The sequence below is a fragment of the Hypanus sabinus genome, chromosome 15 (assembly GCF_030144855.1).
Source record: "Hypanus sabinus isolate sHypSab1 chromosome 15, sHypSab1.hap1, whole genome shotgun sequence".
In the NCBI taxonomy this organism is placed as follows: Eukaryota; Metazoa; Chordata; class Chondrichthyes; order Myliobatiformes; family Dasyatidae; genus Hypanus; species Hypanus sabinus.
In genome coordinates this window covers 90,654,906-90,672,034 of record NC_082720.1, presented here as the reverse complement: position 1 = coordinate 90,672,034, position 17,129 = coordinate 90,654,906, and the positions used below count along the sequence as shown (strand labels likewise).

General features: G+C 52.0%; 1 protein-coding gene across 1 annotated transcript in view; it reads left to right on the top strand.

Moving 5' to 3' along the window:
- The window catches only part of LOC132405695 (macrophage colony-stimulating factor 1 receptor-like), a 156,335-nt gene that overhangs the window by 116,500 nt on the left and 22,706 nt on the right, over positions 1-17,129 (top strand). Inside the window, exon 16 of the mRNA XM_059990713.1 lies at positions 6,591-6,696. Within this exon, the coding sequence (XP_059846696.1) occupies positions 6,591-6,696 (106 nt within the window). The remainder of the gene's footprint in view (positions 1-6,590; positions 6,697-17,129) is intronic.

Sequence of the window (17,129 nt, the reverse complement as noted above, 5' to 3'; positions counted from 1 at the left end):
AGGGTGCGGATGAGCTGACCATTGGGGCAGTCTGAGGGTGCGGATGAGCTGACCATTGGGGCAGTCTGAGGGTGCGGATGAGCTGACCATTGGGGCAGTCTGAGGGTGCGGATGAGCTGACCGGTGGGGCAGTCTGAGGGTGCGGATGAGCTGACCATTGGGGCAGTCTGAGGGTGCGGATGAGCTGACCATTGGGGCAGTCTGAGGGTGCGGATGAGCTGACCATTGGGGCAGTCTGAGGGTGCGGATGAGCTGACCGGTGGGGCAGTCTGAGGGTGCGGATGAGCTGACCATTGGGGCAGTCTGAGGGTGCGGATGAGCTGACCATTGGGGCAGTCTGAGGGTGCGGATGAGCTGACCGGTGGGGCAGTCTGAGGGTGCGGATGAGCTGACCGGTGGGGCAGTCTGAGGGTGCGGATGAGCTGACCGGTGGGGCAGTCTGAGGGTGCGGATGAGCTGACCGGTGGTGCAGTCTGAGGGTGCGGATGAGCTGACCATTGGGGCAGTCTGAGGGTGCGGATGAGCTGACCATTGGGGCAGTCTGAGGGTGCGGATGAGCTGACCGGTGGGGCAGTCTGAGGGTGCGGATGAGCTGACCGGTGGGGCAGTCTGAGGGTGCGGATGAGCTGACCATTGGGGCAGTCTGAGGGTGCGGATGAGCTGACCATTGGGGCAGTCTGAGGGTGCGGATGAGCTGACCATTGGGGCAGTCTGAGGGTGCGGATGAGCTGACCGGTGGGGCAGTCTGAGGGTGCGGATGAGCTGACCGGTGGGGCAGTCTGAGGGTGCGGATGAGCTGACCGGTGGGGCAGTCTGAGGGTGCGGATGAGCTGACCATTGGGGCAGTCTGAGGGTGCGGATGAGCTGACCGGTGGGGCAGTCTGAGGGTGCGGATGAGCTGACCATTGGGGCAGTCTGAGGGTGCGGATGAGCTGACCATTGGGGCAGTCTGAGGGTGCGGATGAGCTGACCATTGGGGCAGTCTGAGGGTGCGGATGAGCTGACCACTGGGGCAGTCTGAGGGTGCGGATGAGCTGACCGGTGGGGCAGTCTGAGGGTGCGGATGAGCTGACCACTGGGGCAGTCTGAGGGTGCGGATGAGCTGACCGGTGGGGCAGTCTGAGGGTGCGGATGAGCTGACCATTGGGGCAGTCTGAGGGTGCGGATGAGCTGACCATTGGGGCAGTCTGAGGGTGCGGATGAGCTGACCATTGGGGCAGTCTGAGGGTGCGGATGAGCTGACCACTGGGGCAGTCTGAGGGTGCGGATGAGCTGACCATTGGGGCAGTCTGAGGGTGCGGATGAGCTGACCGGTGGGGCAGTCTGAGGGTGCGGATGAGCTGACCATTGGGGCAGTCTGAGGGTGCGGATGAGCTGACCGGTGGGGCAGTCTGAGGGTGCGGATGAGCTGACCGGTGGGGCAGTCTGAGGGTGCGGATGAGCTGACCATTGGGGCAGTCTGAGGGTGCGGATGAGCTGACCGGTGGGGCAGTCTGAGGGTGCGGATGAGCTGACCATTGGGTCAGTCTGAGGGTGCGGATGAGCTGACCGGTGGGGCAGTCTGAGGGTGCGGATGAGCTGACCATTGGGGCAGTCTGAGGGTGCGGATGAGCTGACCATTGGGGCAGTCTGAAGGTGCGGATGAGCTGACCGGTGGGGCAGTCTGAGGGTGCGGATGAGCTGACCGGTGGTGCAGTCTGAGGGTGCGGATGAGCTGACCATTGGGGCAGTCTGAGGGTGCGGATGAGCTGACCATTGGGGCAGTCTGAGGGTGCGGATGAGCTGACCGGTGGAGCAGTCTGAGGGTGCGGATGAGCTGACCGGTGGGGCAGTCTGAGGGTGCGGATGAGCTGACCGGTGGGGCAGTCTGAGGGTGCGGATGAGCTGACCATTGGGGCAGTCTGAGGGTGCGGATGAGCTGACCATTGGGGCAGTCTGAGGGTGCGGATGAGCTGACCGGTGGGGCAGTCTGAGGGTGCGGATGAGCTGACCGGTGGGGCAGTCTGAGGGTGCGGATGAGCTGACCATTGGGGCAGTCTGAGGGTGCGGATGAGCTGACCACTGGGGCAGTCTGAGGGTGCGGATGAGCTGACCATTGGGGCAGTCTGAGGGTGCGGATGAGCTGACCATTGGGGCAGTCTGAGGGTGCGGATGAGCTGACCATTGGGTCAGTCTGAGGGTGCGGATGAGCTGACCGGTGGGGCAGTGTGAGGGTGCGGATGAGCTGACCGGTGGGGCAGTCTGAGGGTGCGGATGAGCTGACCGGTGGTGCAGTCTGAGGGTGCGGATGAGCTGACCATTGGGGCAGTCTGAGGGTGCGGATGAGCTGACCATTGGGGCAGTCTGAGGGTGCGGATGAGCTGACCATTGGGGCAGTCTGAGGGTGCGGATGAGCTGACCGGTGGGGCAGTCTGAGGGTGCGGATGAGCTGACCGGTGGGGCAGTCTGAGGGTGCGGATGAGCTGACCGGTGGGGCAGTCTGAGGGTGCGGATGAGCTGACCGGTGGGGCAGTCTGAGGGTGCGGATGAGCTGACCGGTGGGGCAGTCTGAGGGTGCGGATGAGCTGACCATTGGGGCAGTCTGAGAGTGCGGATGAGCTGACCATTGGGGCAGTCTGAGGGTGCGGATGAGCTGACCGGTGGGGCAGTCTGAGGGTGCGGATGAGCTGACCATTGGGGCAGTCTGAGGGTGCGGATGAGCTGACCGGTGGGGCAGCCTGAGGGTGCGGATGAGCTGACCGGTGGGGCAGTCTGAGGGTGCGGATGAGCTGACAATTGGGGCAGTCTGAGAGTGCGGATGAGCTGACCATTGGGGCAGTCTGAGGGTGCGGATGAGCTGACCGGTGGGGCAGTCTGAGGGTGCGGATGAGCTGACCGGTGGGGCAGTCTGAGGGTGCGGATGAGCTGACCATTGGGGCAGTCTGAGGGTGCGGATGAGCTGACCATTGGGGCAGTCTGAGGGTGCGGATGAGCTGACCGGTGGGGCAGTCTGAGGGTGCGGATGAGCTGACCATTGGGTCAGTCTGAGGGTGCGGATGAGCTGACCGGTGGGGCAGTCTGAGGGTGCGGATGAGCTGACCGGTGGGGCAGTCTGAGGGTGCGGATGAGCTGACCGGTGGGGCAGTCTGAGGGTGCGGATGAGCTGACCGGGGGGGCAGTCTGAGGGTGCGGATGAGCTGACCATTGGGTCAGTCTGAGGGTGCGGATGAGCTGACCATTGGGGCAGTCTGAGGGTGCGGATGAGCTGACCATTGGGGCAGTCTGAGGGTGCGGATGAGCTGACCATTGGGGCAGTCTGAGGGTGCGGATGAGCTGACCATTGGGGCAGTCTGAGGGTGCGGATGAGCTGACCATTGGGGCAGTCTGAGGGTGCGGATGAGCTGACCGGTGGGGCAGTCTGAGGGTGCGGATGAGCTGACCATTGGGGCAGTCTGAGGGTGCGGATGAGCTGACCATTGGGGCAGTCTGAGGGTGCGGATGAGCTGACCGGTGGGGCAGTCTGAGGGTGCGGATGAGCTGACCGGTGGGGCAGTCTGAGGGTGCGGATGAGCTGACCGGTGGGGCAGTCTGAGGGTGCGGATGAGCTGACCATTGGGGCAGTCTGAGGGTGCGGATGAGCTGACCATTGGGGCAGTCTGAGGGTGCGGATGAGCTGACCGGTGGGGCAGTCTGAGGGTGCGGATGAGCTGACCGGTGGGGCAGTCTGAGGGTGCGGATGAGCTGACCATTGGGGCAGTCTGAGGGTGCGGATGAGCTGACGATTGGGGCAGTCTGAGGGTGCGGATGAGCTGACCATTGGGGCAGTCTGAGGGTGCGGATGAGCTGACCGGTGGGGCAGTCTGAGGGTGCGGATGAGCTGACCATTGGGGCAGTCTGAGGGTGCGGATGAGCTGACCATTGGGGCAGTCTGAGGGTGCGGATGAGCTGACCGGTGGGGCAGTCTGAGGGTGCGGATGAGCTGACCATTGGGGCAGTCTGAGGGTGCGGATGAGCTGACCATTGGGGCAGTCTGAGGGTGCGGATGAGCTGACCGGTGGGGCAGTCTGAGGGTGCGGATGAGCTGACCGGTGGGGCAGTCTGAGGGTGCGGATGAGCTGACCGGTGGGGCAGTCTGAGGGTGCGGATGAGCTGACCGGTGGGGCAGTCTGAGGGTGCGGATGAGCTGACCGGTGGGGCAGTCTGAGGGTGCGGATGAGCTGACCGGTGGGGCAGTCTGAGGGTGCGGATGAGCTGACCGGGGGGGCAGTCTGAGGGTGCGGATGAGCTGACCGGTGGGGCAGTCTGAGGGTGCGGATGAGCTGACCATTGGGGCAGTCTGAGGGTGCGGATGAGCTGACCATTGGGGCAGTCTGAGGGTGCGGATGAGCTGACTGGTGTGGCAGATGTGCAGAAGCTTATTCAATAACAAAAGTACACATAATAATCAGGGATTCGCAAATCTATTTACAATCTCAACTTAAAATACACTTATTATTATTAACATATCATTTAATCTGCTAGGGGGCCAAGATTGTACCAAGCACAGTGTGACCCTCCCTCAACACCACCCCTCCCAGTGTGACCCTCTCAACAGCCTCTCCTCACTACACATTGCCCCTGTTTGTAAACCAGCTACCTCACCTTCATCACTATTACCTGCCTTTCCTACGATGCTTCTTGCATTGAAGTAAATGCAGCTCAGGACACTAGTCACACCATGCTCAACCTTTCGATCCGAACTTTGTGGAGGTCTGACCAACATCTACCTCCACAACCTCTCCACTACCTGTTCTGACACTCCGGTTCCCATCCCCCTGCAGCATTAACAACCCTTCCCGCTGCGATACTGGTTCCCCTCCAGTTCAGGTGCAAACCGTCCCTTCTGTACAGATCCCACCTTTCCAGGAAGAGAGCCCAATGATCCAAAAATCTTATGCTGTCCCTCCAACACCAGCTCCTTAGCCACGTATTAAACTGTATAATCTTCCTAGTTCTAGTCTCACTAGAGCGAGGCACAGGTAGCAATCCTGTGATCACAACCCTGGAGGCCCTGCCCTTTAACATATCACCTAACTCCCTGAACTCCCTGTGCAGAATCTCATCACTCGTCCTACCCTTATCATTGGTACCTACGTGGAGCATGACTTCTGGCTGTTCACCCTCCCACTTAAGAATGCTGAGGGCTCGATCCAGAATGTCCTGGACCCTGGTACCCGGGAGGCAACATCCCATCTGGATTCTGTTCTAGCCCACAGACTGTCCTGTCCGTTCCCCTAACTAACAAATCCCCTAACATCACAGCTCGCCTCTTCTTCCCCTCTTCCCTTCTGAGTCACAGAGGCAGACTCAGTGTCAGAGACTCCCCCATTGCGACATTTCTCTGTTAGGATATCCCCCCCCCAAAAGTATCCAAAGCGGTATCCATGTTGTTGAGGGGATGGCCCCAGGGATACTCTGCACTGGCTTCTTAACCCCTTTCCCCTTCCTGACTGTCACCCAGTTTCCTGTGTCCTGCACCTTGGGTGTAACTACCTCTCTGTATGTCCTATCCATCACTCCCTATCCTCCCGAATGGCCCCATCTTTCTATAATGGGACTGTAAGATACTCTCAGATAGGCCATGGTTGATAGAAAAATGGAGAGTAGGTTAAAAAGTCGGTACATCATCTTGGGCCAAAAAAGGCTTTACTGTCCTGTTTTCTATGTTTAATGGTCTGAGGTAAGTTGCTAGATAGGAAAGGTTTAAAGATAAATAATAAAGATTAATTCTACTTGCCACACATATGCACAGCAAAGCATCAAATCATACAGTGAAATGCTTCATTTGCGTCAGCAACCCCACTGTCCAAGGATGGGGAATTGAGCTGAACAAGCGACTGCTACTTCTTTCCAAGATGCTGCCCAGCCCACTGAGCTGTGTGGATTTCCAGCATTTGCAGGTTTTCCATTGTTTGCAGTCCAAGGCTGTGCTGGGACAGCCCACCGGCATGTCATGCCCAGAACTCACAAAGCCTAATCCGTACATCTTCGGAATGTAGGAGAAAACTGAAGCAAGGGAACCTTCACGTCACAGGGAGAACCAACGTTCATTCCAATTCTTTTTTATCAGGAGTAACCATAGCTCTGAACAGGAAAATTTTGAACAGCCTGAAAACTGCGCTGAACTTTCATGAAACTTTAGATAAAAGAAAATTCCATGTGCGCAGCAACAAAGGCTGTGTGTGTGGGAGCATTTCGGTTAGTGTCTGGCCGCACACCCGAGACGGAACAGTGAGGAGAGCGGAGAAACTCCAGCAGCGGGAAGTGAACCTCAATCATTAGCACTGAGGGAAATGGGACACAAACAAAGGGATTGGTGTAGAAGGGCATCTTTGTTGCAGTGAAGGGCCTGTCTTTCTGTGCACTCCATGATCTATGGTATGGGTGAACCCTGGGTGCAGGACTACAGTGCCCAGTGGCCCACAACTTTGGAGGTTTGATGCAGGGGGCTGGGAGTACTCAGCTGTCGTGACATCCAAGCTGAGATGCTGCCTGACCTTGACCTGGGAGACAGGGTCTTGTGGTCAAGAAAAAAGGGAGATGATCCATGACCTTTGAACTCTGTTCCCCAGCTATGACATCATGACCCAGTGCTGGAGATTGGAAGCCACCGAGAGGCCATCCTTTAGTCAGATCGTGAGACTGATTGGGAAGCAGATGGGCCAGTTCTGTGAACAGGTTCTCTTCAATTCATTATCTTGTGTTCTTGTTATTTATTGCTATTTATTCATATTTGCATCTGCACAGTTTACTGTCTTCTGCACTCTGGCTGATGTTTCACTGATCCTGTTATAGTTACTATTCTAGCGACTTGCTGAGTATACCCGCAAGAAAATGAACCTTAGGGTTTTCTGTGGTAATAAAATTGACTTTGATTGTATTCAGGAGAGGTCAAGGGGCCAGGAATCAGAACCAAGCTTATTACTGTTCTGTTGGATGTCAGCCAAAGGTCCTGGTACATATTGGTACCAATGACACAGGCAGGAAAAGGGAGGAGGTTCTGAAAGCAGACTACAGGGAGTTAGGGAGGAAGCTGAGAAGCAGGAACTCAAGGGTAGTCATCTCAGGATTGGTGCCTGTACCACGCGATGGTGAGGATAGGAATAGAATGAGGTGGCAGATAAATGTGTGGCTGAAGGATTGGAGCAGGGGGCAAGGATTCAGATTTCTGGATAATTGGGACCTCTTCTGAGGTAGATGGGGCCTGTACAAAAGGGATGGGTTGTACTTGAATCCGAGGGGGGCCAATATTCTTGCGGGCAGGTTTACTGGAGCTGTTGGGAATGGTTTAAACTAATATGGTAGTGGGATGGGAACCAGTGTGATAGAACTGAGGATGAGCCAGCAGGTTTACAAGTAGACGATGGGTGTAACATGAATGTAAGGAAGGACAAGCCAATGACTGGGTACAAATGCAGACAGAGCAAAAAGTTCAAAAAGGGCAAAGAATGCAGGACTGAAGGAGCTGTATCTAAATGTGTGTAGCATTCAGAATAAGGTGGATGAACTCGTGGCACAATTAGAGACTGGTCGGTGTGACATTGTGGGTATCACTGAGTCACGGCTGAAGAAGGCCTTAGTTGGGAGTTTAACATCAAAGGATATACTTTGTATTGAAAGGACTGACAGGAAGGCAGAGGTGGTGGTGTGGCTCTGTTGGTAAGAGGTGGGATTACATCTTTAGAAAGAGGTAACATAGGGTCAGAGAATGGTGAATCTTTGTGGGTGGAGTTAAGACCCCGCAAAGGTTTTAAAACTATTGTGGAAATGTCAGATGAATTTAATGACTACAGTACTTTGCTTCAGTCTTCACTGTGGAAGACACTAGCAGTGTACCAGTGGTCTGTATGTGTCAGAGAGCAAGAGTGAATGCCATTGCTATTTCAAGGAAAAAGTGCTAGGCAAACTGTAAGGTATTACAGTGGATTAGTCACCTGGGCCAGATGGATTGCATCCCAGAGTTCTGAGAGAGGTTGCTGAAGAGATAATGGATGCATTGGTCATGATGTTTCAAGAATTACTTGATTCTGGCATGGTCCCGGAGGACTGGAAAATTTGTAAATGTCACTTTACTCTTTAAGATAGGAGGAAGGTTTAAAAAACCATTTGTATCTTTGCATCATCAATGGGGATGGGAGAGGTTCTGGAGGATTGGAGGGTTGCAAATGTTGTTCCCTTATTCAAGAAAGGGAGTAGAGATAGCCCAGGAAAACATAGACCAGTGAGTCTTACTTCTGTGGTTGGTAAGTTGATGGAGAAGATCCTGAGAGGCAGGATTTATGAACATTTGGAGAGGTATAATATGATTAGGAATAGTCAGCACAGCTTTGTCAAGGGCAGGTCATGCTTTATGAGCCTGATTGAAGTTTTTGAGGATGTGACTAAACACATTGATGAAGGAAAAGCCGTAGATGTAGTGTATATGGATTTCAGCAAGGTATTTGATAAGGTACCCCACGCAAGGCTTATTGAGAAACTAAGAAGGCATGGGATCCAAGGGGACCTTTCTTCGTGAATCCAGAACTGGCTTGCCCACAGAAGGCAAAGAGTGGTTGTAGACGGGTCATATTCTGCATGGAGGTCGGTGACCAGTGGTGTGCCTCAGGGATCTGTCCTGGGACCCTTACTCTTCGTGATTTTTATAAATGATCTGGATGGGGAAGTGGAGGGATGGGTTAGTAAGTTTGCTGATGACACAAGGGTTGGTGGTTTTGTGGATAGTGTGGGGGACTGGCTGAGGTGACAGCCGGACATTGATAGGATGCAAAACTGGGCTGAGAAGTAGCAGATGGAGTTCAAACCAGATCAGTGTGATGTGGTTCATCTTGGTAGGTCAAATACGATGGCAGAGTATAGTATACTCTTGCTGTGTGAAGGATCAGAGAGATCTTGGGGTCCGAGTCCATAGAACACTCAAAGCTGCATTGGCCTTCATCAATTATGGGATTGAGTTTAAGAGCCGAGAGGTAATATTACAGCTAAATAGGACCCTGGTCAGATCCCATTTGGAGTACTGTGCTCAGTTCTGGTAGCCTCACTGCAGGAAGGACATGGAAACTATAGAAAGGATGCAGAGGAGATTTATAAGGATGTTGTCTGGATTGGGGTGCATCCATTATGAGAATAGGTTGAATGAGCTTGGCCTTTTCTCCTTAAAGCGGTGGAAGATGAGAGGTGACCTGATAGAGGTGTATAAGATGATGAGAGGCATTGAACATGTGGATAGTCAGAGGCTTTTCCCAGGGCTGAAATGGCTAACACGAGAGGGCACAGTTTTAAGGTGCTTGGAAGTAGGTACAGAGGAGGTGTCAGAGAGTGGTGAGTGCGTGGAATGAGCTGCTGGCAACGGTGGTGCAGGCCATTACAATAGGGTCTTTTAAGAGACTCCTGGATAGGTATATGGAACCTGTGCAGAACTCCACACAAATATCCCCTGAACATTTGCCACATTTCTTCCGAACGTTTCTCTGAGAACATCTGTTTCTAATTTATGCTTCCAAGTTCCTGCCTGACAGCCTCATATTTCCCCTTACTCCAATTAAACGTTTCCCTAACTGGTTGTCTCACTATAGGAAGGATGTGGAAGCATTGGAAAGGGTACAGAGGAGATTTACCAGGATGCTGCCTGGTTTAGAGAGTTTACATTATGATCAGAGATTAAGGGAGCTAGGGCTTTACTCTTTGGAGAGAAGGAGGATGCGAGGAGACATGATAGAGGTGTACAAGAAATTAAGAGGAATAGACAGAGTGGACAGCCAACGCCTTTTCCCCAGGGCACCACTGCTCAATACAGGAGGACGTGGCTTTAAGGTAAGGGGAGGGAAGTTCAAGGGGGATATTAGAGGAATGTTTTTCACTCAGAGAGTGGATGGTGCGTGGAATACACTGCCTGAGTCAGTGGTGGAGGCAGATACACTAGTGAAGTTTAAGAGACTACTAGGCAGGTATATGGAGGAATTTAAGGTGGGGGTTATATAGAAAGCAGGGTTTAAGGGTCGGCACAACACTGTGGGCTGAAGGGCCTGTACTGTGCTGTACTATTCTATGTTCTAACTTGTCTGTTCCTATCCCTCTCCAATGCTATGGTAAAGGAGATAGAAATATGATTACTATCTCCAAAATGCTCTCCCACTAAGAGATCTGACACCTGACCGGGTTCATTTCCCAATACCAGATCAAGTACAGCCTCTCCTCTTGTAGGCTTATCTACATGTTATGTCAAGAAACCTTCTTGAACATACTTAACAAACTTCACGCTATCTAAACCCCTTGCTCTAGCAGGATGCCAATTGATATTTGGGAAATTAAAATCTCCCACCATGACAACCCTGTTTTTATTACACATTTCCAGAATCTGTCTCCCTATCTGCTCCTTGATGTCCCTGTTACTATTGGGTTGTCTATAAAAAAACACCCAGTTGAGTTATTGACCCCTTCCTGTTCCTAGCTTCCACCCACAGAGACTTCGTAGACAATCCCTCCATGTCTTCCTCCTTTTCTACGGCTGTGACACTATCTCTGATCAGCAGTGCCACACACCCCCCCCCCCACCTCTTTAGCCTCCCTCCCTGTCCTTTCTGAAACATCTAAAGCCCGGCACTCAGAGTAATCATTCCTGCCCCTGAGCCATCCAAGTCTCTGTAATCATTGCTCTAAGAACAGATCCACACTCTGCGCTCATCTGCTTTGATCACAATACTCCTTGCAGTAAAATAGACACATCTCAAACTATCGGTCTGAGTGTGTCCCTTCTCTATCACCTGCCTATCCTCCCTCACACATTGACTACAAGCTTTCTCTATTTGTGAGCCAACCTCCTCTTCCCCAGTCTTTCAGTTTGGTTCCCATACCCTGACAATTCTAGTTTAAACTCTCCCCAGTAGCCTTAGCAAACCTCTCCACCAGAATATTGGTCCCCCTGGGGTTCAAGTGCATCCCGTCCTTTTTTGTACAGGTCACACCTGCCCCAAAAGAGGTCCCAATGATCCAGAAATCTGAATCCCTGCCCCCGCTCCAATCCCTCAGCCACACATTTATCCTCCACCTCATTCTATTCCTATACTCACTGTCACGTGGCACAGGCAGTAATCCTGAGATTACTACCTTTGTGGTCCTGCTTCTCAACTTTGTTCCTAACTTCCTGTAGTCTGCTTTCAGGAGATATTGCTGAGCCTGTATAAGACACAAGTCAGGCCACACTGTCAACAGTTTTGGGCCCCATATCGCAGAAAGGATGTGTTGTTTTTGGAGAGAGTCCAGAGGAGGTTCATGAGGATGATTCCAGGAAAAAAGGGGTTAACATATGAGGAGAGTTTTGGCAGCTTTGGGCCTGTACTCGCTGGAATTTAGAAGGATGGAAGGGGATCTCATTGAAACCTACCGAATGTTGAAAGGACTAGATAGAGTGAGTGTGGAGAGGATGTTTCCTCTGGTGGGGGTATCCAGAACTCGAGGAAACAGCCTCAACATTGAGGGTCGATCCTTCAGAACAGAGGTAAGGAGGAATTTTTTTTTAGCACTTTATGTCAACTTGTACATCTATAGAATAGATCTGTTAATGTTATTTGACGTGCTGTGTGTGATATATGATTGTGTTATGCACCTTGGTCCCTGAGGGTCATTGTTTCGTTTAGCTCTATACATATTGAATAACTATAAACTTGAACTGGAGAGTGACTGATTGATGAGAACAGAGGAACTAGGAGCATGAGGAGGCCTTTCGGCCCCTTGTGCCTTCTCCCTCCTTTCTATAACATCATCACTGGCGTCCCTGGGCAGAACTTGCCCACACTATCAGGTTCATTATTACTAACGTGTTGTTTTACAACAGTACCATGCAAGGACATAAAGTAGAGCTGAAGGGCCTCAATCCAAAACATTGATTCCACAGATACAGCCTGACTATAAGACTAATGTAACCCTCAGGCAGCGTTAGTCGAGGGAAGGCAGTCTCTGGTCCCACCGAACGTGTGAAATCTGAGGGTGCAAAACCTCCTGTTTGTGTGGATGCCCCGTGACCTGTTCCTCGTTACAAATCAGTGCCACGAAATAACAGACAGCACACCACATGCAACTAAACGATTTAGCTTTATAATTCTTACTTGACTAAAGGGTTAGTAAAGTAAATGGCCCACTTAATGAAACGGTCTAATGTGGACGTTGGAGTTCCTGGTTTCCCTTCCACTGATCTTCCATCGATTTCCCCGCGCTTCGTCGACTCCCGGCCCCACTCCAAGTCCACTCCATCCTGGTGTCTACCAACCCCTCCTTTCTGGCATCTTCTCTCTTCATCTTACACCAAACAAATGACCCAGATCACCTTGGTCAGGAACACAACAAGTAAAAGCACTCCCCTCATAGGATGGCACACATTCCAAAGCCCCCGTTATCTCTGGCCACAACCCAAACACTGCTGCTTCAGAAACTGGCAGTGAAACCTTTCCCAGGGCGTTACACCTAACGAGCAGAGAATACACAAGAGATTCTGCAGAATCTGGAAACACACACAAAATGCTGGAGGAACCCAGCAGGTCAGGCAGCAGCTATGGAGGGGAATAAACAGTCAACATTTTGGATCGAAACCATCTATCAGGGCTGGAAGGAAGGGGAAGAAAAAGAAGGTAGGGGGAGGGGAAGGAGTTCGTCCTGATGAAACATTGTCCATTTATTCCCCTACGTAGATGATGCCTGACCTGCTGAGTTTCTCCAGCATTTTGTATGCAAAGCAGAATTAGGCAATTCAACCCATCGAGTCTGTTCTACCATTCCATCATGACTGATTTATTATCCCTCAACATCATTCTCCGGCCTACTCACTGTAACCTTTGATTCCCTGACTAATCGAGAACCTATAAACCTCCGCTTTAAATGTACCCAATGACTGGTCTCCACAGCTGTCCGTGGCAATGATTTCCACAGATTCACCACTCTCTGGCTAAAGAAATTCCTCCTCATCTCTGTTCTAAAGTGATTCTGAGGCTTTGCCCTCGACCTAGACTCCCTCACAACTGGGACATCCTCTCCACATCCACTCTACTCCGGCCTCCAGCATTCCTGGAGTTTCTCCAGCATTTTGCTACATTGGTTCTCTGTCCCTTGTCGTGTGGATCTGAGCTCCAGCTCACTCTTTAATATATATTATTTCTGTTTTTTGCATGATTTTAAAATCTATTCAATATACATATAATTCTATATTATATATAACATTGAACTGCTGCTGCTAAGTTAACAAATTTTACGTCACATGCCGATGAGAATAAATCCGATTCAGCTCCAATGCTGGAAATCCTCAAGTTTATTGTCATCTGACTTTACATTTATACAAGCAAACAAAACAACATTCCTCTCGACCTTGGTGCAGCTTGCAAAACAAGAAAATCAGAAACAGCACATCAACCAAAGTATTACGACAGATAAGTTAACAAAATATCATTGAAAATGCAAGTGGTGCACAGCAGAGGTAAAGAGCCTGCTGGCCTTGTGACGAGCCCTCGGTGGGGCGGCAGGGCGCTCAGCAGGTTGGCCAATCAATGTTTCAGATCCGAGCCAACACGGTCTGAGGACGGGCTGAGGGCAAGTGTCACCACACAACTGGCACCAACGAAGCTCGCCCACAGCTTGGTGCCCACTAACTGGTATGTTTTTGGAATGTGGGTGGAAACCTGAGAAACCGGAGGAAACCTACACGGTAATGGGGAGAACGTACAATCTGTTTACAGACAGCAGTGGGAACTGAACTCTGATCTTAGAGTTGCACTAGCCACTATCGTGATAGATCAGGATCAGACTCAGGGGGGTGCAGCTACAACACTTTAATAGTATGGAGAGTGGATTCGAGAGGGTGCAGAGGAGATTCACCAGGATGCTGCCTGGAATAGAGAGGGTGCAGAGGAGATTCACCAGGATGCTGCCTGGATTAGAGAGGGTGCAGAGGAGATTCACCGGGATGCTGCCTGGAATAGAGAGGGCGCAGAGGAGATTCACCAGGATGCTGCCTGGATTAGAGAGGGTGCAGAGGAGATTCACCAGGATGCTGCCTGGAATAGAGAGGGTGCAGAGGAGATTCACCGGGATGCTGCCTGGAATAGAGAGGGCGCAGAGGAGATTCACCAGGATGCTGCCTGGATTAGAGAGGGTGCAGAGGAGATTCACCGGGATGCTGTGTGGATTAGAGAGGGTGCAGAGGAGATTCACCAGGATGCTGTGTGGATTAGAGAGGGTGCAGAGGAGATTTACCAGGATGCTGCCTGGATTAGAGAGGGTGCAGAGGAGATTCACCAGGATGCTGCCTGGATTAGAGAGGGTGCAGAGGAGATTCACTAGGATGCTGCCTGGATTAGAGAGGGTGCAGAGGAGATTTACCAGGATGCTGCCTGGAATAGAGAGGGTGCAGAGGAGATTCACCAGGATGCTGTGTGGATTAGAGAGGGTGCAGAGGAGATTTACTAGGATGCTGCCTGGAATAGAGAGGGTGCAGAGGAGATTCACCAGGATGCTGCCTGGATTAGAGAGGGTGCAGAGGAGATTTACCAGGATGCTGCCTGGAATAGAGAGGGTGTAGAGGAGATTCACCAGGATGCTGTGTGGATTAGAGAGGGTGCTGAGGAGATTCACCAGGATGCTGTGTGGATTAGAGAGGGTGCAGAGGAGATTCACCAGGATGCTGTGTGGATTCGAGAGGGTGCAAGAAGATTCACCGGGATGCTGCCTGGATTAGAGAGGGGGTAGAGGAGATTCACCAGGATGCTGCCTGGATTAGAGAGGGTGCAGAGGAGATTTACCAGGATGCTGCCTGGAATAGAGAGGGTGCAGAGGAGATTCACGAGGATGTTGTGTGGATTAGAGAGGGTGCAGAGGAGATTTACCAGGATGCTGCCTGGAATAGAGAGGGTGCAGAGGAGATTCACAAGGATGTTGTGTGGATTAGAGAGGGTGCAGAGGAGATTTACCAGGATGCTGCCTGGAATAGAGAGGGTGCAGAGGAGATTCACAAGGATGCTGTGTGGATTAGAGAGGGTGCAGAGGAGATTTACCAGGATGCTGCCTGGAATAGAGAGGGTGCAGAGGAGATTCACCAGGATGCTGTGTGGATCAGTGAGGGTGCAGAGGAGATTTACTAGGATGCTGCCTGGATTAGAGAGGGGGCAGAGGAGATTTACCAGGATGCTGCCTGGAATAGAGAGGGTGCAGAAGAGTTTCACCAGGATGCTGTGTGGATTAGAGAGGGTGCAGAGAAGATTCACCAGGATGCTGCCTGGATTAGAGAGGGTGCAGAGGAGATTCACCAGGATGCTGTGTGGATTAGAGAGGGTGCAGAGGAGATTTACCAGGATGCTGCCTGGATTAGAGAGGGTGCAGAGGAGATTCACCAGGATGCTGCCTGGATTAGAGAGGGTGCAGAGGAGATTCACTAGGATGCTGCCTGGATTAGAGAGGGTGCAAAGGAGATTTACCAGGATGCTGCCTGGAATAGAGAGGGTGCAGAGGAGATTCACCAGGATGCTGCCTGGATGAGAGAGGGTGCAGAGGAGATTCACCAGGATGCTGCCTGGATTAGAGAGGGTGCAGAGGAGATTTACCAGGATGCTGCCTGGAATAGAGAGGGTGTAGAGGAGATTCACCAGGATGCTGTGTGGATTAGAGAGGGTGCAGAGGAGATTTACTAGGATGCTGCCTGGAATAGAGAGGGTGCAGAGGAGATTCACCAGGATGCTGCCTGGATGAGAGAGGGTGCAGAGGAGATTCACCAGGATGCTGCCTGGATTAGAGAGGGTGCAGAGGAGATTTACCAGGATGCTGCCTGGAATAGAGAGGGTGTAGAGGAGATTCACCAGGATGCTGTGTGGATTAGAGAGGGTGCAGAGGAGATTCACCAGGATGCTGTGTGGATTAGAGAGGGTGCAGAGGAGATTCACCAGGATGCTGTGTGGATTAGAGAGGGTGCAGAGGAGATTCACCAGGATGCTGCCTGGAATAGAGAGGGTGCAGAGGAGATTTACCAGGATGTTGCCTGGAATAGAGAGGGTGCAGAGGAGATTCACAAGGATGTTGTGTGGATTAGAGAGGGTGCAGAGGAGATTTACCAGGATGCTGCCTGGAATAGAGAGGGTGCAGAGGAGATTCACAAGGATGTTGTGTGGATTAGAGAGGGTGCAGAGGAGATTTACCAGGATGCTGCCTGGAATAGAGAGGGTGCAGAGGAGATTCACCAGGATGCTGTGTGGATTAGTGAGGGTGCAGAGGAGATTTACTAGGATGCTGCCTGGATTAGAGAGGGGGCAGAGGAGATTTACCAGGATGCTGCCTGGAATAGAGAGGGTGCAGAATAGTTTCACCAGGATGCTGTGTGGATTAGAGAGGGTGCAGAGAAGATTCACCAGGATGCTGCCTGGATTAGAGAGGGTGCAGAGGAGATTCACCAGGATGCTGTGTGGATTAGAGAGGGTGCAGAGGAGATTTACCAGGATGCTGCCTGGATTAGAGAGGGTGCAGAGGAGATTCACCAGGATGCTGCCTGGATTAGAGAGGGTGCAGAGGAGATTCACTAGGATGCTGCCTGGATTAGAGAGGGTGCAGAGGAGATTTACCAGGATGCTGCCTGGAATAGAGAGGGTGCAGAGGAGATTCACCAGGATGCTGCCTGGATGAGAGAGGGTGCAGAGGAGATTCACCAGGATGCTGCCTGGATTAGAGAGGGTGCAGAGGAGATTTACCAGGATGCTGCCTGGAATAGAGAGGGTGTAGAGGAGATTCACCAGGATGCTGTGTGGATTAGAGAGGGTGCAGAGGAGATTTACTAGGATGCTGCCTGGAATAGAGAGGGTGCAGAGGAGATTCACCAGGATGCTGCCTGGATGAGAGAGGGTGCAGAGGAGATTCACCAGGATGCTGCCTGGATTAGAGAGGGTGCAGAGGAGATTTACCAGGATGCTGCCTGGAATAGAGAGGGTGTAGAGGAGATTCACCAGGATGCTGTGTGGATTAGAGAGGGTGCAGAGGAGATTCACCAGGATGCTGTGTGGATTAGAGAGGGTGCAGAGGAGATTCACCAGGATGCTGTGTGGATTAGAGAGGGTGCAGAGGAGATTCACCAGGATGCTGCCTGGAATAGA